Here is a 26,576-nt window from a genome sequence, read left to right as displayed (position 1 = left end):
AATACCTAGGAGCAATGTCTGTGGGGAGAGGTGATTTCCTGGTGGCCAGGGACCATGGATTGAAGGTCCTGAAGGTGCTCTAATTTTCCTATTCAGAAAGAGGAGGAGAGGGATGGGGCCACCTTGCCTGGAACTGTAAAGACATTCTTGAGTTCTCCCACGTAGGGAAATGGAAGTGAGAAATAGGAGACCAAGAAAAAGAAAGACAAAAGATGCCAGCCTTTTAAAAACATGTGTAACAGAAAGTATCCTGGTTATTGCTAAAACTGCAACTGTCAGCATATTCAGGAGTCTGTTTCTGTCACTGTTCCATAAGTAAAAATAACAATCAATTGCAAACCAAAGGATGCTCATGGCTTAAAACTTCCCAAAGGAAGAATAACTGTTTTTCTTTCATTCACTGTGACCCTAAGGCTGCGTCTCTTCCAGTAGAATAGTCAAAATATGTTTTTTAAGCTGGATGCTGGTGGCTCCCACCTGTAATCTTAGCTACTCAATAAGGTGAGATCTGAGGATCACAGGCAGAAAACTTCACAAGATTCCTGTCTCCAATTAACCAGCAAAAAGCAAAAGTGGTGGTGTAGCTCAAATGATAAAGATGCCAACTTTGAGTGGAAAAGACAAGCACAAAGCCCTGGGCTCAAGCTCCAGTATCAGCACAAGTATCTAGATAGATACATAGACAGACAGACAGACACACACACACACACACACACACACACACACACACACACACAGATTATTTTCCTTTACAATATAATTGAATAAAGGTTAGTATAAAGGTTAGTGACAATGACATCTGAATCACTTGAAAGATACTGAATTTTTTTTTATTAGCTCTGACACTTACTTCCAGACCCTAACTCTTGACCTAGGTTCTTTATTCCTATTTCACTAAGAAGCAGAGTCATCTTGAAGCACATATACCCAACTAATCACCACCACATTACTCCCCTCCTTGTAACTGCAGCAAGATGTCCTTACTGCTGATGTCTTCATGCACCTAACAAAGTGATTCCCTCTGCTTTGCACTCAATCTTCCCACGTGTGTCCACCAGAGGACAGTGTGACAGTAAGTCTTGTTCCTGTTTGTTAGGAGCAAACTTCCAAGATGGCGGATGGATGCTCAGTTCCTGACATCCACGATTCCCCAGGGATGGACATTGTGATGAAGACAGCCCAGCACAGGTGGCAGCTGTGACTTCAGTGGCTAGGTCACTGAGACAATGACTCTCTCCCCTTAGCCCTCACTCTGTGGAGAGCCAACACATTACCAGAAGATCCCGGCAGCCCCGCTGTAAGACCACAATAAGGAGGAGCTGAAGCCTTCCTTCAACATCTACAGCAACTTTTCCAGGCTGTGAGTAAACCCTTAGACAGGATTCTATGTCCTTAGATGGCCTCCAACCTCCACCCAGCTGCTCCTAAATTCTTGGCCCACAGATTTAAGAGCCAACAAAGGCCTAGTGTCCTCTCTTGCTACCACTGCACATTTGCATTCATTACACACAAACAGATGGCTGACACGATGCTGTGATTAAATGATCCCAGTGAGTCCCTGTTTCCCACTAAGGTATAACTAAGTCCTTTCAGAACCCACCAGGCCTCTCTCCTGCTGCCCACTCGCATTACGTAGCTCTCTCTTTGGATCACCTGGGTACCCGCTGGGGTCACACCTTCACCATGCCTCAGATCACCTCAGGGCCTCTTTCCCTCCCCACTTGCCTCCTTCAGCTCTTTCTGAAGCAAAACTTCTCCCTTTGTGAGGCCTGCCCTTCTCTCCCTCTCCCTCTCTTTCCTCACATTCTCTCTCCTCATCTCTTCGTCTTAATTTCACATTGTTCATAGAAAATTTATGGGGTCCCATGATATAATACATTTTTTTTCTTGAAAACAAGTGTGTTAAATTAAGATGGTATAGTTAGCCGAGTTTTATTAATGGGTTTTGGTTCCCAAAGAATCAAAATGAATAAAATGACAAGGTCAGATGAGTACAATGTCAACAATGTAAAATGAAAGACTTGACCCACCCACAAGGCAGATGTTAGGGAAATGAAGTCTTGTCTGGAACTGGAATGGTAGCAAGGCTTCACGCACACACTGGACTGGCCTCAAAGCTGCAATGGGAACAGAGCGCACCATACTGCTGGTAATAGGGACATCTGGGTCCACAAGTAAGAAAATCCTGAACCCCTGAATACTCCTGACCCACAGAGAATGGCAAGAATGTCTCTTCCACAGCCTCCCCTCCCCGGAAGCCTTTGGAGAATCTCCTGAGTCAGATATGTGCTTGGCTGCGCCATCTCCAGATACCACCCTATTTCTCAGCCTCATGAACAATGGCAGGGAACAAATGTGTATGTAGCACCAGCACAAGGCATGAAACGTCACTGTGTCTCCCAGGAGGAAAGAAAGTCCACTTGCGCATAAGACTGCAAGACCTTCGCTGGCATGAGGGAAAGCAAAAGATACAACTAAGTGGAAGAAGATTTGTTGATGTGCCAGGCAAAGCAAGCAGTCACTACATCACTAGAGTCGTTTAAGCTAGTCACCATGAAGAACCGAAGAACACTTTGGTGTGCACTGATAGGAACTTGTTCCTGTGAAATCCGCAAGATTCATTGGTATCTCTTAGTTTCCTCGTGCTTAATGAGAATGTGCTTAGTAATGTAACTATGTGTGATAAATTAACTACTTCTTTCTAAAATAAACTGAGAGGCTACAGTGTATTATTTCATAATCTGAGGAGACAGCAGCTCCCACCCCACCCGTAACACAATTCATACTCTCATGACACACAGTGAACCCCAAGACTAGAAGCAGGATCACTCAATCTGAAAAGCATTTAGCAGTCAGGGGACAGTGGCAAGTGGCTGAGATTTGTTAAACTGCCATAGACACACCTCTAAAATCTCATAAAACAGTAAACAGGTATTCAGAGATTAAATGTGAAAATAACGAGAATAAAATATGACTTGACAGTAGATTTCTCACTTTAGAAAGTAGTTCTCTTGTATTCAATGAATAAAAGGATATCAAGTAACTTAAATATATTTCAGTAAGCAAATACAGAGCTGAGCCTGGTGGCAGAAACCTGTAATCCCAAGGACTGAGAGGCGAAGAAGGATAATTGTGAGCTTGATGCCAGCATCGAGACCATGTCTCTAAAGAAAGAATAAAGGAAAATACATTTACATAAATGCATCTATCTTTATGTATTTGTGTATATGTATACAAATTTACATATATATCAAGATAAATGACGTAATTGGTTTGATTCACTGGGTTGAGCCATTGTATAACTGGAGGAAAGGTGGGAGAAGAATGAGGGAGGGGATAAAAAGTATGACAAGAAATGTACTCACTACCTTATGTATATAACTATAACCCCTCTGTACATCACCTTGACAATAAAATTAAATTAAAAAACAGAAGTTTAAAGTAAAATATAGACTAGTTTAACAGAAAAATTGAAAAAACAATGAGTTCTCATTTAGCCTTTCTCCCTCATATCACAGTGGCCTTGTTATTAGTGTGCTTTATTTATTGTAGTTAGTAATGCAATAACTGATGCATTAGTCATGAATTTATTTGCTCTTTGCGTGTGTGTGTATGTGTGTGTGTGTGTGTGTGTGTGTGTGTGTGTGTGTGTGTAGTGTGTGCACCTGCATGCCTATTCCGGAACTTGAACTCAGGGCCTCACTCTCTTTGTTGGCTTTTCACCCCACTGAAGACTAATGCTCCAACATTTGAGCCACACTTCCACTTCTGGTGTTTGTTGATTCATTGAAGAGAAGAGTTGCATTGACTTTTCTATTTAGACTGATTTTGGACCCATAGAGCTCTCTGTAGTGATAAAGTTGCTTTATATTTTTACCAACAATATATTCACTACCGGAAGTAGAGTCTTGTGCAAGTGTTTAATTCTAGTTCAGTAGAATTATTTATTCTATTTTTCTAAAACAAATGTTTACAGGACACCCAGGTGGGCCTCGAACCCACTACACCAGTCACTCAGTCAATTGGGCTAGGAGTCTTTATTTAGCTGTGCACGGTGTCTGCTCTCCACCACCAGGATGGTGACAAACAGCACTGGGCCTCAGTAGGGCTGGGCTTTTAAAAGCAGAAAATCACATATACCACTCGCAGGTGGTCATGCGGTAAGAATCACGCGCACCACAGGCTGGTGATAGGGCATGTGATAGCAAGCAGACATACAGAAGCAGAATTGGCAGCTAGTGATCATAAACAGTGATCATAAATAGTAAAACTCTGGCAAATAAAGCAATGAACTATTTAAGCAAGCAAAATGCTCTTTCTTTGTTTAATTCTTTGTTCTGGGTGTAACTAGTATTCACTGTACCCATTTAACTTCCTTAAAACATGCAAATGGAGTAGCAATTATGCTTGATCCTTTTCCTTCCTTTCTTTTGCAGGGGTCAAGCAGCGCTAGGTCAAGCTTCTTTTCACTTAGTTGAAATGGCTCAGCCTCTTTAGCTAGGACTAAAGGTGAGTTTCTTGGTCTGGGTGTCTCAATAACCACATGCTGCAAGAAGCTACATATTATACAGTTGAAAACTAGAGTAATGTTTCTCAAGCTCCGAATCAACTAGTCAAGATCTTTTATTTTAACCCATTCCTGAGTGATTCTTACAGGCACAGAAATCAGACAACTGTTGATCTAGAATATGATCTTCCAGCCCGTTTTCGCATTAGATTCATCTTCGAGAAGTTAAAAAAGAAAATGGTTCCTAAGCACTGAGCCCACAGATTGCACTTTAGTGGGTTTAGTACTTAAAAAAAGAAAAAGAAAAAGAAAAAGAGAGAGAGGAGAGGGGAGGGGAGGGAAGGGAGAGGAGGGGAGGGGAGGGGAGGAGAATAGGAAAGGAAAGATGAAGCCGGGAATGGGAGGGAGTGGGAAGGAGGAGGGCGCATATTGTCAGGTTCAGCCACACCTGAGTCATAGTCCCATTTAGCATTTTTTATCTGTTAGATCAATAATATAGAGATCAATGTTCTAGATTTATGAAGTATTGGTGATGAAGTGAAATGGGGAAAAGTCAGTTTCGGTCTTCTGTTACACTGTAAAATCCCTCCGTTTTCTGTTTTATCCACAAACGTGGTGGCACGGAGGGTTTCTCGCTGGCTGCGCCCTTTTTGCACACACAGAGCCTCTGCTTCTCTGGTTGATTGACAGCTTGATGACGGTCACCTGACCGACGTGCGGCCGGCCTGGGGAGGAGGGCGGCCCCGGGCCGCGTGCCTAGGCGGGCCTCCCGGCGGGCGTGGAGGAGACGGTCGTCAGGAAGTGGTGGCGCGAGGCCGGGAGGACGCGTCGAGATAAAGCTCCGCTGCAGCTCCACGGTCCCGCCGGACTGCGCGGCACCGGGCAGCGGCGTGGGGCGCGCGGTGGAGTGGGGACCGGGCAGGTTCTGGGAACGGGAACGGACTCTGCGTAGAGGGTACGGACTCTGCGCAAGGAGAGCGTTCCGCCGCGGGCGTGCACGGACTTTGCGCAGGGAGCGAGTTGTGGAGTCTGCGCAGCGAGCTTGCCGCGCGGTGAACGGGTGAGGACTTTGCGTAGCGAGCGGGTGCGGAGTCTACGCAGCGAGTTTACCGCGCGGTGAGCCGGTACGGACTCTGAGCCGGGAGTGCTTTCCGCCGCGGGCGTACACGGACTTTGCGCAGGGAGCCGGGTGCGGAGTCTGCGCAGCGAGCTTGCCGCACGGTGGGCGGGTACGGACTTTGCGCAGCGAGCGGGATGCGGAGTCTGCGCAGCGAGCTTGCCGCGCGGTGGGCGGGTACGGACTTTGCGCAGCGAGCGGGATGCGGAGTCTGCGCAGCGAGCTTGCCGCGCAATGAGCGGGTACGGACTTTGCGCAGTTGGGGTACGCGGACGGCGCTGGGCGAGCGCACCGCCTGGGCGCTGGGCTTTAAGGAATTCTCCCCGCAGCCCGGAGCCGGGCAGCCTCGCGCGTTCACCGGGGCGCAGACCTGACCGCTGGCGGCTGACAGTAAACCGGGGGCAAGGCCAAGTCCACGCCCTGCCCACTGCGCCCGGAGCTTGAGCGAATCACCGGGAACTCAGATGCAGGCTTCCGAGGCTAGGATGAGGAAAACACCAGTGAAATGAAAGAAAAGAAGTTTTTAAAAATAAATCCCTAGTATCCACGAACATTTAAAGGATTAAATAGAAAAAAAGAGAATTTTCCGAGCCCCGTGAACGTTTGGGGAAATAGATGCGTTTAAACTGACCCAAGCGTTCCCTGAGTTACACGCAGCCAGCAGGTGGCGCGCTGCCCGGCGAGGAGGGGTGCCCTTGATGTGGACTCGCAGGCACTCTCTTTACATTATTTTTTAAAAAACAACAAAGTAAAAATTAAAAAGAAAACACACACAGGTAGTTGGAGCGTTAGGTTTGTGCTAAAAAGACTTGGGGGGTAATATGCCGAAGTGACTGCGTCTTTACACACACATCAGTGCCTGCGGCTCTGTGCAAGGAATAGCTGTGCACGCACACACATCAGTGCCTGCGGCTCTGTGCAAGGAATAGCTATGCACACACACACACACATCCGTGCCTGCGGCTCTGTGCAAGGAAGAGCTGTGCACACACACATCAGTGCCTGGGGCTCTGTGCAAGGAAGAGCTGTGCACACACATCAGTGCCTGCGGCTCTGTGCAAGGAAGAGCTGTGCACACACATCAGTGCCTGCGGCTCTGTGCAAGGAAGAGCTGTGCACACACACATCAGTGCCTGCGGCTCTGTGCAAGGAAGAGCTGTGCACACACATCAGTGCCTGCGGCTCTGTGCAAGGAAGAGCTGTGCACGCACACACATCAGTGCCTGCGGCTCTGTGCAAGGAAGAGCTATGCACACACACACACACACGTCAGTGCCTGCGGCTCTGTGCAAGCAAGGAAGAGCTGTGCACGCACGGGTCATATCAGGCACCTATCAGCCACCGAGCAGGCCCCGCACCTCACCAGCTCTTGCACTATGCAGGGGCCAGGGCCCCTCTGCCCCTGGGGCTTGCCTCAAGGTGGAGGATCCCTCCAGGTGGCCGAGTTCAAACCCCAGCACCACTCTGCCACGCGAGCCAGGCTTCCAGCCCGGCTTTGGCCTGGTTATTTGAGGATAGAATCTAGGTATCCCAGCCTGGCTTCAAACCTCAGTCCGCCAGATCTCCAACTCCTGGGAAGCTAGGATTGCAGCTGGGAGCAGCCAAGTGCCCTGCTGAAAATCCCTTCTGTTAGGTAAAACTTTGGTTTTTTGTTGTTTTTTTACCTCATCTTAACTAAAATGGAAAATAATTTATTTGGGGCTGGGGATATGGCCTAGTGGCAAGAGAGCTTGCCTCGTATACATGAGGCCCTGAGTTCGATTCCCCAGCACCACATATACAGAAAATGGCCAGAAGTGGCGCTGTGGCTCAAGTGGCAGAGTGCTAGCCTTGAGCAAAAGGAAGCCAGGGACAGTGCTCAGGCCCTGAGTCCAAGGCCCAGGACTGGCCAAAAAAAAAAAAAAAAGAAAAAAAGAAAATAATTTATTTCTTAGCCAAGAGTTATCCTGTTGTTTCATCTGATGCCCTTCCTAGATAACTCTTCCCTCCCCCCTCCTCCTCCTTCCTTCCTCTCTCTATACTATATTACATATTATATATTATATTTTTTCAGCTCTCCTAAAGATGGGTTTTGTTTGTTTGTTTGGTGTGGGGTTTTTTTGAGAGTCTCTATGTGATCCAGGCAGGCTTCTTCTTGCCTCAGTTTCCCCCAATTTCCATCCCGGTGTATTATCATGCCAGGTTTGGCATCTTGTCCTAGCAGTTCTTCCTACTTGGGCCCTGTAAGGTAATGTTAGGTTTAAACCCCCTCGGAGCCTAGCAGAAGAACATTATGGATAGCGACCATATGGATGGCGACCCTGAGTTATTTCCCCAGTGCCTCTCAGCCTTTTCCCCAGCCACGTCTCCCTGGAGGAGGCTTTCCTCTGGGCACCACGTGTTCAAGAAAGTACAGAGAATTTCAAGCAGACGTTTTCCTTGCTAAAGCTAGTGTCTTATTTTGAATACATTTCTGTTTTCAGTGAAATTGGCCATAATGGTATCAGGATGTTTAGTGGGTAATTGCGTATTAGTGCACTCTGCAAGAACACGTAAGAACAATGGATGGATCTTTAAATTTTCAGCATGGCCATATAAAATAAAGTGATTTCAGATATGTTCTGGAAACATCCACACCAACTTGTCACTATGACATTAAGGTTGGAAGATGAAAAAAAAGACTGGATTATCCTGAATTCTATTCCAAAAGAATGGTTCCAGAGAGTCAGTATATAAAACGTGAATCTAAAATAATGTTGTGGAAAGATTTGCCAAATTATTTCTTGGGTATTTTCATCATTTAGCTTTGCATAAAAAAGGCGAATTGTGTTCAGTGGCCATTTCTAAATGTTTTCTCGTGAAAAAGATCTGACTCTGGGTTGTTGGTGGTTTGGGTATTCCTAGGGAAACCAAAACTTCATCAAGTGTATAATGGGGTACAAGAACTTTCTGCAATAATAGAATCAGCACTGTCCAATGCGGTGTCTACAAGACACACAGATACTCGGCATTTGAAATGTCGTTAACATGGCTGAGTTTTTTTTTTTACTTCATTTGATTAATTTTAATGAAAAGTTAGTTATCTGTACATGACTCATGGCTTCGAAATTGCACAAGCCAGCGTGCTAACTAGCTGCCTTACACTGCCCTGCAAATTGCTAGTATTGCACAACACACCCATTACTGATACTTGTTTCAACAAGATTCGTGAGCATTACATCTATCTTTGTTTGCCTATGAAGGTCAAATAGAGATTCATGAGCTATAGATTGATTGATCGGTTGGTTGGTTGATTTGTTGGTCTGAGGATAGAACCCCTGGTTTCACATATGCACATTAAGCATACACTCTACAGTCACAGCACCTGTCAAGATGCCAAGATCACACAACTATTTAAGTGGATATCTACTAAGGATATGTTCCTGTTTGAAAGAAAGATGCCTTCACCTCCAGGGTATTGTGAGTCAATAGCAACAATACTACCTACATGTGCCCTTAAGCTCTTGCTTGAAATACAACCAAAGCTTTTGCTTGTATTTACTAATTCTAAAAGTCTTTTCGGGTACTTTTGAGTTTGATTGACACCACAACCAATTGAACCCCAAGTTCAAACACTTTTCCATAATACCAGTCTAGTTCACAGGGGGATATTTGTTACAATGTAATAAAAGTTGGATTCAGAACTTGGAAGAAGTTTTCAAGTTTTGAAGGAAATGTTGGGTTTCTTTTTACTTGTACACTAGTAATAAAGAATATTTACTAATAGAATAAATGGAAATGGAATGTAAACATAATATATAATTGCATAACGTCCTATTAGCAAGAAAAAACTGTATTATACTTTTAATGAACAAACATCCTATCTTGATTACATAATTTGTCCCAAGTTTTACAACTTCTCATCATTTCTTGTTTATTTCTTTTATTTCAGAAACTCTTGCAAAGGGCATCGAGTCTAAAGCGCACCAGCTCAGTCTGACCTCCAGACACCATGAGCAATAATGGAACAGGCCTGGCTATTGGCTACCTCTCCTCTTCTGTAGCCATACTTTTGTTTGGCTCAAACTTTGTGCCTCTTAAAAAATATGATACTGGTGATGGTAATTATTTTTCCTTCATTGTTAAACTAAAAGTATTTTTTAATTAGTTTGCTTTTTGCTGCTTTTAAAATGATAGCTACAACAAAAACTGTTTTGTTGATACTGAGGGCTAATGAACAGAACACATGTAAGTGTATGAGAAAACCCTGTTTAGCTAAGAGTTAGAAGAGAATAACCCTTACGATGATTCGTGGGAGAGTAGGAAAGGATACTGTCAGAAAAAGTTTTCGGCCACATCTTCTATTTGCAAAGGAAGTAAGTTTCGGTCAGTTCTACTAGCAACATTTGTTTTGAAAGCACAAATTTAAAATTTCCAACACAGCTGATGAATTAGAGGACAAGGTGAGCCTAACATGAATTTCATGCTTGCATATATATAATTTTGTGTTGCAGAAAATAAGAGGAAAACATAGAATGTTGCTCCCAGTTAAATAAATATATGTAGTAATGTACAACACAAACATCCACTTGAAATATTTCCCCACTCCCTCAGTTCTCCTCACGTACTATTTACTCAGCTCACCTGTAGCTGGTGTCAGCTCCTTCTCCGACTTCATAATAATCCAGTTATCAAGCCCCTTCTGCAAGCATTCTACAAACAAACTTTGAGTCTTTCTCATGAGAAAGTGCTATATTTATTACAGCATTTGTTTTGTTATAACTATTATTTTTTATTATGTGACACATTCTAGTTATATTTCTGATGAAGCTATTCCCCTAACATCCATGGTTTTGCATGGTGCACTTGAGGCAGAATCAGTAGACGGGAGACAAGGAAATTAGAAATGTTAAAAGCCAGACTCAAGCATTAGAACAGAATCAGGAAGTAAAACAGGAAAAAAAAAATCAGAGCAGCAAATTTTCTTCTGTTCGCCCTTCCTTTCTCTTATTAAGCAACCAGAAGGACAATACATAAGATAAAACACCTGACTCGCTTCCCCTTTTAGAAGTTAAGGAGCTGACTATGTGAGAAGGACATATCTGAAATACTCTGTGTGTGTGTGTGTGTGTGTGTGTGTGTGTGTGTGTGTGTGTGTGTTTGCTGGAAACTGAGTCTTCAGGGTCTCACACATACCACTCTACCTCTAACCTACACCCAGAGCTCTGGTAAAGTCTCATCTGTGATTTTGTTTTCAGTTTCTTACCTGTAAAATAAGCTTCCTTTTGCTCTAGGTGACACTATTTTGTTGTATTGAATTCCCTCAACTGTGAGGGAATAAAAGTAGGCAACAGTCACGTAGAGTCAGAGTCCAAGATGATATCCTGGAAGCCCCTTGGTGTTGCTTTCGGCACTGTGCAGCACGGAAGCCTAAGGCAAATGCAGGCAGCTGATAGACCACCCGGTGATCTTCACCTGCCCCGCCAATAGTAACCAAAAACATAAAAGTGAAGTCGCCTTTACGTAGAAGGCTAATGCTCAGGTTTATAAAATCTGGCCTATCGTAGGCATTGAATTTCACCTCTCTGAGGCTTATAAATGGCCATAAATAATTTACTATTTACCCAGAAGATGACCTAAATGATTCCCGAAGATTTAAATCACTATTGTGCTATTCTAAAGGTCCTTGTGCCTGTGTCGCTTCTCAGTGGAAACAAGGCCCTTCTGATGGAGAACTCCTGATTTTTCTGAAAAGTGAAAGAAAACAATGTTAAGCAAGAGCACACTGAATGTAAGCCTCTCCAAACATCCAGATATTTGAGCAAACAGATTGATCACAGGTTCATTTGCTCCATCTTTGAGATAGGTTGATCTTACACAGACTAGTCATAAGAATGATAGGTGTCAAGTGCCAGATATGTAGGCATTTACCAAATTGTAACCATTCCTATACATAGGCATATATGTACATGTATGTGCGCCTAAGCATAAGTGAGTTTGATATTTGAACTACTGATCGCACATTGTTTATTTCCAGGCATGTTTCTGCAGTGGGTGCTTTGTGCTGCTGTGTGGCTGGTTGCTGTCGTAGTCAACTTGATACTGGGATGCCCTAAGTTTTGGCCTTTTGCCATGCTTGGGGGCTGCATTTGGGCAACAGGTGATGTACAATATGACCTATTGTGTAAACATTTAATGTAATGGCCAATATAAGTCTTGTTCACAATAGGTAGAAATAGATCAACAATTCTGAATAATCCTTAGTCATACATAATATAAATTAAGTATTCCGGGGCTAGGAATATGGCTTAGTGGTAGAGTGCTCACCTAGCATGCATGAAGCCCTGGGTTCCATTCCTCAGCACCACATAAACAGAAAAAGCCAGAGGTGGCACTGGCTTAAGTGGTAGAGTGCTAGCCTTGAGCAAAAAGAAGCCAGTGCTCAGGCCCCAAGACTGGCAAAATAAAAAATTATTTCATTTCTTCCTTTCAGATACTCAATACATAGCTGTATGCTTCCTGATTTCTTTCTTTAAGCAATGAAAGTTTCTGATAAAAAAATATTAGAGTAAAATATTTCAGTTGTTTAAAGCATAGCTTGTATATTGCTTTACATGTTCGGGCCTTTTGTCTATCAGAAAATGTTGAATAATAGTCTTTACTGTTGTCATTTTTAGGATTTATTCTTAAAAGTAGTAAGAGACATGGGCTGAGAATATGGCCTAGTGGCAAGAGTGTTTGCCTCGTATACATGAAGCCCTGGGTTAGATTCCCCAGCACCACAGCCAGAAGTGGCGCTGTGGCTCAAGTGGTAGAGTGCTAGCCTTGAGCAAAAAGAAGCCAGGGACAGAGCTCAGACCCTGAGTCCACGCCCCAGGACTGGCAATAAATAAATAAATAAATAAATAAATAAATAAATAAATAAATGTAGTCAGAGACACAAAAACATTCATCAACAGGAAAAACAAATGAAAATCTTCCCACTGTTACCTTATCTGTACCTGAAACTGTTTGTATTGGCCAATCAAATGGCTCTCCCTTGACATAAATTCACCCCTGGAGAATGCATACTTCTCTTCTCTGGGTCTCAGTTTCCCTCTCACTCTCACTGGATGCTACCAATTGCTGGACTCGGGGTCTCTCTTTGATTCTGATGGCGGACTCTATCTTTCTTTGAGTCATGACTCTATCTTGGAATTCTGCTGGTCAAATAGAGATTTTTCTGTCTAGGCTAGAAACTTGATACTCCTGATCTCTTCCTGAGTAGCTAGCGTTACAGGTTTTAGCCCTCTATGCTTGACTGAACTTTTTCTTTTCAACAAAAAGAATCCCAAGTACCAATGAACTTGAGAGATATTAAAAGCAAATGCGTTTTAAAATGTTACTAACTTCCTGATGACAGACTTAATCTGAATCTGAGAGGAATCAAATGATTTGATGAAGTTCATGACAAATGGAGTTAACCTCTAAATTTCTACCAGAATGTACATCATGATTCATCATACGCATTATTTTTATTATGTCTGATGAGAATCAACAATTATTTACCCCAAAGATCTTTGTTTTTCAAGACAGAGTCTTGCCATATAGCCCAGGCTGGCCTTGAACTTGAGATCCTCTTTCCTCCGTCTCCCAAGTATGAGGACAACAGGCAGAACACAGCATGGCTGGTTCATCCTGAAGATGTGTGTAGCCACCAGACTAGATATCATCCCCCATCAGGCTCCACTGGGGGTCAGGGAGAGAGAGCTGTTGCAGCTGTAGCTCTTAGAAGGCCATGCCAAGTGACAGGTCAACGAAGAAAGGAAAGAAATGATGGTACTGAAATCATTTCAGAGAAGGAGGAAGCTGGTGGTATTGAGGTTTCCCACTGATGAAACTAGGGAGAAAAAAAAGAGCCTTTTCAGAAAGGCAAGGAAGACTTTGTGGTGAACCTAAAATACTGATGTCCCAAAGCAATTTGGTGCATCACGCCAAACCTTGGTTATCTCCCACAGCTGCAGTGCTGGGGGCAAGTGCCTCTGGGCGGCTGAGATCATGAAACTAGATCAAGTACACACAGAATAGAGTAAGAGGGGAGTATATTCAAGAGAAATCTAGGGAGCACTTACGTTCAGAGGTATGATGAGAAGCAGTGCTGGAGGAAGACCTAGAGTGCTCCAAGAAGAGAATTAGGAAGATTAAAGAGGAGAGCAGCCTTGTAAGAGGAGAGTTCAGGATGGAGGACAACCTTCTGAGGGCTTACTAATTTCAGAAAGAATTCATAATCTGGGGATGGTAGTGTTCACCTGTAGTTCCAGCTACTGGGAAGGCTGGGGCAGGAAAACCACTTGAGCCCATGAATTCAAAGCCAGCTGGGCTGCATAGTAACATCCTGTCTCAGTGATGATCATAACAATTAACTTTTGAAATAATGATGCATTTCCCTGAGTGGCCCTCAAACAGAAGGTAATGAATGTGGAAATCTAGAAGACAAGTAAAATGAACTTGGAAAGCAAGTCCTGGGACCAAAATTAAGCCAAACACTCCTGTCAGTGGTTGGCTCCAATTTACATCTAAAAAGATGATTACCACTAATTTTGTCATTGACAGCTTCTGAAAGACCTCTGGAAGACAGGTTTACTTAAAGATGAAGATGATCTGTACAATTAGGCAAGAGCTAGTTTAGCATGCTTTTCTAAGGGTTTTTTCTCCAACTCCACTTTTTTTTTTAGCAGTTACTATAAGAAATGTAGTGCTTAAAAAGTAGTCATTGTACTTAATAAATGAGAGACTCTACTGAATTTGTCAAAATTCCATAAATACTACTTCAGTTCATTCATTTTCTATATTGGAAATAACATTTCTTCTGTGTATTGTATCCACAGGGAACGTTGCTGTTGTTCCAATTATCAAAACCATCGGCTTAGGCCTTGGAATTCTAATCTGGGGATCATTTAATGCCTTAACAGGCTGGGCAAGCTCAAGGTATCACAAATCAAACTACTTCAACTAAGATTTCCTGAACCCATTTCTAGTGGAAGGCAAGAGCCAAGGCTTGGGCCTACTGAGAAAAATAACAGTATTTTTGTGAATATGTTTATTTTAGCTAATAAAACATACACATATGCCATATTTACTTATTTATCCTGAATTCTTAATAAGATATTGGATATTTGAACAATATAGCAAACTAACAACAAAAAACTCCATCAAAACAATATTATGAAGAATTACGCATAGGTGACAATTTAGGAGCAAGAAAGGAAACTGAAATTTGTTTTCCCTTTCTATTGTGGAACAATTTACTGGATATCTTGTGTTTATCACTACCTCATTTTCACAACTACATGAGCTAAGCACTGTATACAAGAGCTGACATTCAAAGAGGTTGAGTTACTGTAAGTTACAGCTACTCCAGGTTTTAAACCCAATCCTCTCATTCTGAAACATATTCTTCCTGAGAGCAGAGTTAGCCATCTATGGCCCAGGCTTCCGGCTGTTGGTGAAATACTGTCATACCAAATAATTCAAGCATTGTTCATAGGTGATTTTACATTACGATGAGAGCTGAGTAGTTGTGAGGGAACACATCCACAAAGCCTGAAGTATGTGTTCTCTAGCTCTTTAAGGAAACACTTGCCAACCTTAGTTCTAGAGTTCATGGTCCAACAGAGTAGCCTCAAGTCACAGGTGATCATGTACAGGGACTCTTTAGTTCCTTAAAAACAGAGGCAATGGAACATTCAGCGTGTTTCAAGTGCTGAGTAAATACATGTACTGGATGACCCCAGGTAGCACACGGAAGCAGATCACAGCCCTCCACCCTCAGGACAGTTCTGCTGGGCTGGGCTGCCCTTGGTCAGTGTTAGGATGAACAGGAAAGTCAAGTTGGAGAACTGAGTAGAATGAAGAATTCCTCTCATCTTACTTTTTGAGCTCCTTCTCTTTCCACCCAAAAGCATCATCACCACCTCAAAGCAAAGCTAAGTCACTTATAACCTCCCAGGCATGCTTTCTTCCATGTTCTTCCCCATCTTACACCCTGCTGCTTACAAGCACAGTGGTGCTCTCCTTGGATACATACTGCTTTGATAGGGATCCTGAAGCACTCAGAATCTATGGATGGTCCTCAGGGATTCCTCTTGAATATGACAATGTCTAAGCATTAAAAAGGGGAAAATATTTAAATCTATGCCCAAAATATGAATTTTTAATCAAGAATTTACTTGTAAGTATATTTAAATTTTGTAGGCATAATTGGAGTTGGAGCTCTATGGTAGACGACTTACCTTGCATGTGCAAGATGCTGGGTTTGATCCTCAAGACAAAAATTGAACACAAAAGTGCTATATAAACTGAGTGTGGGTGGCTTGGCTCCTCGCGGGGTTGAGACCTAAGGGTCGTGAACTGGAGTGAGTGCAGGCAGGAGAGTCCATGAGACTCTTATCTCTAACCACCAAAAACTAAAAGGTCAAATGTGGAGCTGTGTGGTAGAGTACTAGCCTTGAGCAGAAAAAGGCCAGGGCCAGTGCCCAACTCCTGAGTTCAAGCCCCTTAGACCCACAAACACTTGCACACACACACACACACACACACACACACAAAATACTGAACACAATGAGAGTAACTTAGTATTTTATTCACAGCCATTTGAACTGCATTTCTTCTCTTACATTTAATAGAGAAGGGACATTCATGGTAAATGCTCTTACATAAGCTAATGTTTATAACAAACCTGTAGGACAGGTTTGATTGCTTTCCTACCTGCCCATCACCTCCCTTTAAAAATTATCTTTAAGTAGTTGTACAAAAGAGTTGCCATTTAACAAAGCAGTTGATGAATATAATATATCTTGGACATCTTGTTTTGAGCCAGGACTATGTATCCCCACCTGGACTTGATGTCAAAACCCTTCTGCTCCAACCTTCTGTGTGCTGGGATTACATACGGGTACCACAGCAGCTGACTGCTACTTTCATCATATGAATAAGGAAGTTTGAGACACAGTAAAGAGTACTAGCACGTTCAAGAACTAGGGTGTAAACCCAGAAATCTGGTTCCCGCCTTGCTTTTGAATGTTGGGATAATCACTTCCACAATGGCTGGTTTGAGGTGACTTTCTGAATTTCCAGGTTTGGCTGGTTTGGAATGGATTCAGAAGAAGTGTCAAAACCACTCCTCAATTACGCTGGAGCTGGGCTGTCCGTAGTCAGGTACCAGGGGTGGGGCGGCCTTCCTCCAAATGTTTACAGCGCATTCGCATCCTGATGTGTTTGTATTCTCTCCAAACTATAAAATGTGCATGAGGTTTACTCCAGTTTTTAATTTACCATGGCAGATGTATGTCAGAAGACAAAAAAGTGCCAGGTCAAGGGTCAGGAGTCTCAGGGTTAGGAAGCTAGAAGACACTGGAAAAATCACTTAAGGTGTTTCCTTATCATCATATGTAAAAAATCATAAAATATATCTCGAATCAGAATCAGGTGTATTACTTTACTAACTAAAACATGGTTATAGCTGGATAATGGTGACTCATATTCTAATCCTAGCTACTCAGGAGGTCGAAACCTGAAGATCAAGGTTCAGAGCCACCCAGGGAAGGTAAATCTGAGAGACTTTTTATCTCCAATTAACAAGCAAAAAGCCAGAAGTGAATGTATGGCTCACGTGGTAGAGCAAAATATCCAAACAAGAGCACAAGGCCCAGAGTTCAAGCCCCACTACTAGACAAAAGTAAATTGCTAATATAGATAAGTAAAGCTTGCTGTACAAATAAATGTTAGAATGGCTTCCTAATAACATTCATTATTGGTTCTCTTTTCTATATATTAATACAGTACTCCTTTTTCCAAGGGGGATATGCTCCAACCCAGCCTCCTATGTGTCTGCAAAAATTCAGACGGTACTGTACTTAAATCTAATGACTTCTCCTTCTAAATATGCCCTCTGTGCACTGTGGCTGCCCTACTGCGGTATGAAGAGCCACAGCAAAGCACAGATTTCCTTTTCCTCATTCACAGGGTCACCGAGAGACGACTGGGTCTGATTATGTCTTACCAACTTAAACCTAATACATGTATGTACATAGCTTTATGTGTATATGTCTATGTACATACACATGTTTATGTACATATGTGTGTATACACATGCATATGTGTATACATGTTTATACATGTGTGTATAATGTGTATATAATGTGTGTATACATATGATATATGTATTATACGTATGTGTGTATATATATAATATATATATATTCCCTTTATATTTGAGAACTTCCAAGTTCCCAACTGAAGAAATTACATCATGCACCTCTTTGGCACACCTAATTTGCCAACATCACTCCGCTTGTGTTTCACAGGCACTTGGAAGCAGCCCTGTGATACCACTAGAGTGTTATGATAGCCAAGACCACTACCACGTGACTAACCTTCATGTCACGAATGTTAGGTGTAAAAGGCTCAGAGAACAGACAAAAAGACACCTCAACACCAGCACAGGTTTATTTAGGAGATTTTTCTCCTGCAGAGAGGAGCCTTCAGCTGAGCTAGAGCCTCACTCTTTCTTACAGCCTAGGATATTTATAGTGAGCTGTAGAAATACAAAAATAGTCTGGTGAAGTCTGGTATGAAAGTAACTAATGTGACATGTATATAACGTGTGAAATGGGTCACAGCTGGAGAAATGGAGGAAGTAAAATGTAGTGTTATTTCAAAGCCCTGGGTACTGAAAGCTCTGGTCCGTTCAAAGCGCTGGTCTGTTACCAGCCATATAACAGAGTGAGGGGAAGGTAAGAGTGATTGTAAATTGTGTCACTCATCTCGAGTTTCAAGACAAGAACCTCTACATATTTGGACCTAATAGTATACCCATAATAGATACACTGTACAAAAGGAAAAGTCAAACCCTATACTATGTTTTTTTTTTGTTTTGTTTTGTTTTGCCAGTCCTGGGGCTTGACTCAGGGCCTGAGCACTGTCCCTGACTTCTTTTTTTTGTTCATGGCTAGCAATCTACCATGCCACTTCTGGCTTTTTCTATATGTGTGGTGCTGAGTAATCAAACCCGGGGCTTCTGGTATACAAGGCGAACACTTTACCACTAGGCCACATTCCCACCTTATACTTTATAGAAGGAGCTGCCATGAGTTTTCAGCACGCTAGTCATAATGATGAATGATTTCGTATGGCTGTGTGTTTACTCGGTTTATGTGGTGCTTGAACTTTAGGCTATGTGTGCTCATGCTCAGCTATTTCGACCATAGATGGTGCACCCATCTATGATCTCTGATTTGTCTGTCTGGGCTGGCTTTGAACTGTGATTCTCAGCTCTCAGCCACCTGAGTAGCTAGGATTGTAGGTGTGTGCCAATGGCACTGGCACAATGTATAATTTAAAGCACGTGTTGATTTCTGTCATTTTCCATTAACCTTTTCAGACAGTACTTAGGCAGTTAAGTGAAGTCGTAGAACATGAACCTTTAGGCTAGGTGACCACTGTGGCATCTTGGTCACCAGCTTCCACTTCCCTAGCTTTTTCCTCCTCCTTCCTAATTTAGCTGTGAGCGCGGTGTTGCCAGTGCACACACACACTCCGTTTGAATACCTATTTTGAAGTATCTTTTGCATCTGGTTGTGTACACTGTATGAGTGAGGATTGAAATGAATGAATCTCTAAATGGTGATATTCAAAAACCTCTAATAGGAATTAGGTCACCTTAAATTCAGTTCCTTATCCTTGCCGGACCTATTTATATTCCCTCCTAGTACCTTACAAGATAAATAGCACTGCCCAGAAGGATCTTAATGCTTTTTTATTCTTCAGGGAAGAACAGTGTATTTCCCTTCTCCCAGCAAGGATGGCCCCCGGCCACACTCAGAAACAGCCTCCGTGTCACCTAGAGAGTGGTCCCAGTGCAATAGAAGTAATATAGCTTATTCTAAACTAATAAAGTCTTGACAGCTTTTGGTTAGAGGCAATTTTATATATTTTGTGCAGGTCACACAGAATTCTAGCTGTGGATGGTTCTCTCAAAAATAATTTCTTTATAATCTAGCATGCCCAAATTTCCCCTTAATGTCAATTTAAGGCCAGTTATCCTACATATTAAGCATTATTTTTCAATATTTTCTTCCTTTCATAAGCATATATGCTCTTGCCGGGCACCTGTGGCTCAAACCTCTAATCCTAAATACCCAGGAGGTGAGATCTAAGATTCACAGGTCTAAGCCAGCCCGGGCAGGAGAGTCCATAAGACTCTTATCTCAAATTAATCTCAAATTAATCATCAAACAGTCTGAAATGGAGGTGTAGCTCAAATGGTAGAGAGCTAGCCTTGAGAAGAAAAGCTCAGGGTCAGCATCCAGGTTCTGAGTTCAAACCCCAGGACCAATGAGCAAAAAAAAAAAAAAGGGTGGGGGGCAATTACATACTCTAAAATTACACCTTAATTATTCATGTTCTATCACTTCTTCCTATATGATATTGGCCAAATTACTTCATTTTTTTCCAATCCTTCCTTAGATTTTGTATCTATGAAAAGGGGTTAATAAGCCAGGTACAAGTGACTCAGTCCAGTAATCCTAGCTACTCAAGAGGCTGAGATTTGGAGGATCATGATTTAAATCCAGTGTGGGCAGAAAACTTTGTGTGACTCCATCTTCAAATTGAACAGCAGAAAAGCAAGGCTGGAGGTAAAACTCAGTTGGTAGTACATCCGCTGAGCAAGCACAAGGCCCTAAGTTTAAACTTCAGTATTGCCCGAAAGTAGCACCAACCTCAACGATAACCCGAGGGTCAGTCTGTATAGGGCTAGCCACATAGTTAATGCTATTCACAGTCTAATCTCTAAAGGGTTAGATATTTCCAGTGTTGCCTTTTCCTTTTGTCCTATATGTTAAATCCATCCATAACGTCAGTCTAGAGTTCAATGGGATTTGAAACAAAACACTGCCCACCCAGTGGAGCAAAACACAGAACTCAGTGCTCTCGGCCACTTCGAGCTCACACTGCAGTCAAAGTGATAGTTCGATCACCTCTTCCCTGGGGTGGAAGGGCCACCAAAACCCCTGGAGCTGCCACCAAATCAGTCTTAGATGCATGCCTCCTGTTAGCAGGGCCCTTCTGCCAATGGAATGTGGGAAACATGGTATGCAGTCTTTTCTGAAGTCTAAACACTGAGTCTTCTCAGAAACTGAAGTCTCCCCCTGAGTTCCAGGGAGAGAATGTAGGGGCCTGAGAAAAGCAGATGCCAAGAAACAAAATCCAGTACACTGAAAAAGCAGCCTTCCTCTCTGATTAAAATAATAACCAGGAGCTGCAGATTTTCCTAGCGTCTGCTGTCTGCTCTTCTCCGTCCTATACTTGATCTCTGGAGGGCTGGGCATGCTCCCCAGCTTCAGCTGCTCATTCACTTCCCAAGGAGCCCCAAACTCTTGTTTCTAGCCATTATCATCGCCCTGCAAGGCTCCCATCCTTGCAGATGTCTGTACACCAAAATGAGCCCTAAAGACAGCCAGAGGTGGGTTCCTCCTCGGGGTCCCGTAGAAGCCAGGGGAGTAGGCCCTGTGGTCCACACCTCGGTCCTCAGCTCTCTCTCACCAGGATGACGTGCACTGCGCACTTCCCTGCGCTCCATTCCTCTTCCTCACTTCCCTTTCTCCTACAAGATATTAGCTACGTGCATTCGCACCAACAATCTCATGTCTTAGATTTTTTTCTCTCTCTCTCTTTATATCCCTCCCCCTAATTTAGCTCCAGCAAATCCATTCCGAAGTTTTTCCAGTTTCCCTCCCCTGCTCCTTGGTTCATCACCATTCACTCATATTGTCACTCCCAGTTTCCCAGGTTTCATTCTTTGCTTTGGCTGGAAGCTCTGAGCTTCTGGAAGCTTCTCAGTGGATTGGTCTCATTCTTCCCAGCTCAGCGTTCACCTCCCTGCCTGCTCCATGCGTTCTTCCACCCAGCATTATCTCAGACACTTTCCTCAGCTTCCTTGCCACTCTTGTTTCCTTCTTTCTATTTTGAGTCTTATTATGTAAGCCCCGGGGACCACGAACTCACAATCCTCCTGCTCCATCCTCCAGTTGCTATGGTTACAGGCCTGCACCACCACACCCAGCCTCAGTCACTCCATTAAATCAAAATTTACCAGCCCATGGGATTCTTTTTGTTTCCTCTCAACTACCATGGCTGATTGTCCTTTTATTGTTGAGTTCCTTAGAGTCTACTTTGTATTAGTCATCCAGTTTTCTTTATCTTCAACATGATGCCTACAAAGGAGAGATCCGTCATTTTCCATAGGCCACATCCCTCTCTCCACCCCCACCACACTTTCCTCCAATAATTTAACCTGTAATGGACACAGATAGACTTTCCTCCAATATGTTAACATGTAATGGACACAGATAGACTTCTAATAACGTTCACTTGTTTGTGTAAACTCTCTGTCTCTCTGTGTCTCTTTCACTCTCTTAAACACACACACACACACACACACACACACACTTCACTCTAGGGAAACTGCAAAGTTTACAAGTATAGAAAAGCACCCATGGGTAAACTATTGATTTTCCCTTCAGGTTTCATATGCTTTTGATGATGTTCATAAACTCATGGAATTTTTGTCCTATACATGGATGGTATAAGTTCTTTATGACTGTAACCCAAAGACCATATGAATTCTTCGTGTGTGTGCGTGTGTGTGCGTGTGAGTGTGTGTGCGTGTGTGTGTGTGCGTGTGTGTGTGCTGGTCCAGGGACTTGAACTCAAGGTCTGAGCACTGTCCTGAGCTTTTTTGCTCAGAATTCGCCACCTTGAGGCACAGCTCCACTTCTGGCTTCCTACTGGTTAATTGGAGATAAGAGTCTCATGGACTTGCCTGCCTGGGCTGGCTTTGAACCACAATCCTCAAGTCTCATCATCCTCGAGTAGCTAGGATTAGAGGTGTGAGCCACTGGTGCTGAGTTTGAGTTATCTTGTTTTATAAAAAATAAATTAGATACCTTCTCTTAGCCTACTGCCACCCCTCCTCTTGACCTTCCAGAGCCAGCATTCTTCTCTCTGACTCACCTGTTCTTGCCACTCAAATTAGTCACATGGGCCGAGACCACGGGAATCATGATTTCTTCCTCGTGCCGGCAGCCCCTCTCCCATCCATCCATCAGCTAAGGCTGTCTTTACCAGCATGTTTTGAGATTTTACTACACAGCAGAAAGTACACTCAAGTTGGCATGGTGGTATACACCTGGAATACCAAGATTCGAAAGGCTAAGGCAAGAAGATCATGACTTTCTGAGCTATGTAAGTTTCTGTCTTAGAACAAATGAACTAAACAAGATACATGAAGAGTACACTGAGAATTTTATGCACATTAATTTTTAATTGTTTTATCACAGCTCAGAAAAAAGACTACTCCTGTTACTTAGATAAAATTTTTCTAGGCTCAGTGAGATCAATTTATTTAGGAAAAAAATTCAAGTATTTATCTGTAGTTTTCAAGTATTTCTAATGTGTCATGCAGTATTCTGTATTAGCATTACTAGAAAACAATCCTATACAAAATAGAGGACTTTTTGTTCCATAATTGTCAGAGAAAATGTCATTACAGTGTCTAATATTAGCTCTGCTCGTTAAAAACATGCAAACATGTTCTTAACTCATTTGCATATGTGCTTATAACTAGGGTTTGTCATGGGGTTTTGTTTGCTTGTTTGTGTGAGACAGGATATCAGTGTACAGCAGCCTCGGCTGGCCTAGATCTCATGATCCTTCTGCTTTACTCAGCCTCCTAGGTGCTGGGATTTCAGGCGTACTCCACAATATCCCACACCACCGTTAGGTTTTATACATGCAATTTACTGAGTGTTACGCATTTGAGGGTTTTAAAGGAGACGCAAGATGTGACCCTATCCTTGGTTGAATTAGAATACCGTTAGCAAAGACGGTTTTGGTGGAATTGTAGTACTGTGTAGTAATTCTTCTCAGAGCTATGGCAATTCACAGAGGGCAGTGGGATGCAGAGGAAGGCAGTCTGCCTGGGAGATGTCCGTTCCCACGTGCCTCACTTCGCAGGTGGCCTTGGAGAGGAGAGCGTGTCCGAATTGCAGTGTGGAGGGAATGGAGGGCAGCAATCGGGAAGTAATTGTATCATTAGGACTTGGTAATTTACATTGTGTTCTCTCTTTAAAAATCAGTTAGCTTGATACAACATCTCTTAGGATAGAAATCATTAACAGGGACATTTCATTTTCTTCACAGTGCTTTCATATTTTTATTCATCAAAACGGAAATACCAACGAATACATGTTCTGTGGACACCACACCGTTAATGACAGAACACGTGAGTATTGTGTGAGACACAACTTGACCTAAGTTTGAAAAGATTGAGAAAGTGGCACTAGCTTGTCTTTTCTGCCTTAAAAAAAGAATCAAAGAATCTCTTGGTATAATTGCTTGACTGGATCAGATTTTCCTCCAGGAAACTTGTCAGTGAACACAGAGATCTATTGATGTGGCTGACAGTAGCTCAACTAGGAGACCTATGTGTTCATTGCTGACTTGGAGGGCGTCTTAGGAAATTACACAACAGAAGACTCTGAATTCTACAGAGCGATGTAAAAATAGCCTTATAGAGGAGGAGGCTGAGGTTTGAAAAATGGGCTCAAGGAGAGAAAAGATCAGAAGAAGCCAGTGGTGAATCAGTGTGAACCAAAGTGAGTCAATAAAGCCTTGTGAGATTAAGATTATGCTTGACTTCCTAATTCTCTACCAATTTCTACCCTATGCCCTTCTTCAGGGTAAAGAGCATTGAGACCATGCTCAATCTTCTTTTATAGCTGCATAGTATTCCATTGCATGACCATCTACATGGCTGCATCTGAGTATATATGCCTGTACTGGAGTATGTGGACAGAACTGGACATAGATAGCTGTGGATTTGGAAGAATTTTGTGATCTAAAGAGTCTAGTGAGACTGGAGTCTCAAAAGTGAAGTAGACACAGAACAGACTCTGCCCACATGTCTGTGGCTGCCTGTGTGAAGTGTTAGCAGGGCAAGTCCACCTCACCATAACTGGGCCCTAGCACTTCCTGTGTCATGCCTCCTCCGACCCCGCGCGCCCAGGGCCCAGAGCTCACTTCTCCTCTAACCCAGAGTTCACAGTCCACTGCGGCTCTGGCTCCCACGCTGTGCCCCTTTACTTCAAGAGCTGTCCCTTCTTCCTCCTCTAAGATTTCACCAACTAAGATGACAAAACCTGAGTTAAATTGACACTAAAGTTGAACAACAATCCGCTTGCACCCAAAGGAAAGAAGTTCATTAATCCACAGGCGTCTGTACTCTGGGGACTGTCTGGGAGAAAGGGGGAATGGGCTAGTAGGGGTTCCTTATGACTTCCTGCCTCTAGATGGCCCCTCACCAACCACTTCCAAACAAAGGAACAAGTCATCCAATAAAATAAACACAACTTGGAAAAAGACGCCTAAGTTTTTTGTTCTTTTAGGTAAGTGAAAGACTTAAACCGTTCTTAAAGATCCAGAAAACAGTGACTGGTTAGTATGTTGACACAGGTCATGGTCTCCTTCCTGTGTAGAAAAATATCTGACATTGCTCCTGTAAGTAGCAGGAGTAACTTCAGGACACTTTAGGAAAGAAGCATAAGAAAATGCATTCAATAACTGATATGTTATAAATTTGGTCACAAATGCTTCTGACTTGCAATACTCTTAAAACATGGCTGGGAATGTTTTATTAACTAATATAGGAAAAATAAATTCAACATAAATAGGAGAATCAAGGGGTTTGTGGGAGATTATTTTTTTGCTTCTAGTTTATAGTTTATCAAAACGTCCTGGTGATCCACAAGAGTTAATAGCTTTTGTTAGTTGTAACAGGTATATCAAAATAATCACATATGAAACTGAAATTTTTAAATGGAAAACTTAGCGACAGCAAAACCTTCTGAAAGCAAGGCCGTCAGATCTCATAGGTTATCTGTGCATATTTTAAGGACTGTGTAAGACACTAGAGAAAACCAGTGAGAGATTTTTGTCACTATGTGTCTCTTGTCTTTCAGCAGGCTATCAACACTGCCCCAGACCCCTGTGCCGGCTGCTCCTGGGTAGACAGGCTTTCTTCAGCACACCACCGCATTGTGTAAGGAGAGGGGAACTCCTTTTCTAGGGTGCTATTCCATAGTTGGAACAGAGAGCAGGGAGAAGAGAGTTCAAGAAGAAAATAGGAGCCCACATCCACGTCTCACACCTGTAATCCTAGCTATTCAGGAGGCCAATATCCCAGGATTGTGGTTCAAAGCCACTCTGGGCAGGAAAGTCCATAAGATTCTTGTCAATTAACCACCAAAACAACTGGAAGTGGATGTGACTCAAGTGCCTGACCACTCATTTTAAGCCAAAAAATAAAGGGCAGCTCCTTGGCCCTGAGTTTAAGCCCCAGTACTAGCACACATACACAGAAAAAGGAAACCACGCTTTAACTTCTAGCTCCTTGGGCCTAGAATACAATACATTGTATTTGTACTCCAATACTATGGAATATTTTGTGTCTGTGTGATTCCTACCCAATATGTCCTCATCATGAGGACTTAGAAAGTTTGGTTCAACATCATCTTGTTTACTTTACCATTGGCTTTATATGGAGGAATTTTTTTCTGTCCTGCCAAAAAAATGTAAAACTGTTATATAGTTTGTATTTCCCAATTTCATGGCTACTTTGAACTTTGGCTGGTGATGCCTTTTTTATAGTATATTTAGCTGTGTGTTTATTTTTTGTGATACTTTCCTTGGATACTTGAATATAAAGTCATTTACTATTAATTTATTGAGCTGGGATGTGGGGGAGGGGAGAGATTTAATGTGTCCTCCATGCTAGACAAGCCCCCTTACCACTGACCTATACCCCAGTTTCAACATTTTTTTAATTGAATATACATTAACATCACAGTAGGAAAGAAGTGGCACAATTTGAATCAATTGAATAAATGAAAGAATGAA

General features: G+C 42.7%; 1 protein-coding gene across 7 annotated transcripts in view; it reads left to right on the top strand.

The window, feature by feature from the left end:
* The first annotated feature begins 5,241 nt into the window (after nucleotides 1-5,241).
* The window catches only part of Tmem144 (transmembrane protein 144), a 38,051-nt gene continuing 16,716 nt past the window's right edge, over nucleotides 5,242-26,576 (top strand). For 2 of the 7 annotated variants that reach the window (XM_048364295.1, XM_048364289.1), the window contains exons 1-7: nucleotides 5,654-5,866; nucleotides 9,535-9,703; nucleotides 11,620-11,742; nucleotides 14,450-14,549; nucleotides 16,698-16,778; nucleotides 23,823-23,904; nucleotides 25,640-25,719. In XM_048364295.1, coding sequence (XP_048220252.1) covers nucleotides 9,595-9,703; nucleotides 11,620-11,742; nucleotides 14,450-14,549; nucleotides 16,698-16,778; nucleotides 23,823-23,904; nucleotides 25,640-25,719 — 575 coding nt within the window. In that variant the 5' untranslated portion in view covers nucleotides 5,654-5,866; nucleotides 9,535-9,594. Of the gene's footprint in view, nucleotides 5,568-5,647; nucleotides 5,867-9,534; nucleotides 9,704-11,619; nucleotides 11,743-14,449; nucleotides 14,550-16,697; nucleotides 16,779-23,822; nucleotides 23,905-25,639; nucleotides 25,720-26,576 lie in introns of those variants that run through there. The other 5 variants (XM_048364290.1, XM_048364291.1, XM_048364293.1 and 2 more) reach the window with 5 other exon arrangements.

This window comes from Perognathus longimembris, chromosome 16, assembly GCF_023159225.1.
Source record: "Perognathus longimembris pacificus isolate PPM17 chromosome 16, ASM2315922v1, whole genome shotgun sequence".
NCBI lineage: Eukaryota > Metazoa > Chordata > Mammalia > Rodentia > Heteromyidae > Perognathus > Perognathus longimembris.
Note: the sequence above shows the minus strand (reverse complement) of the source record. Positions and strands in the feature narration are given on the sequence as shown.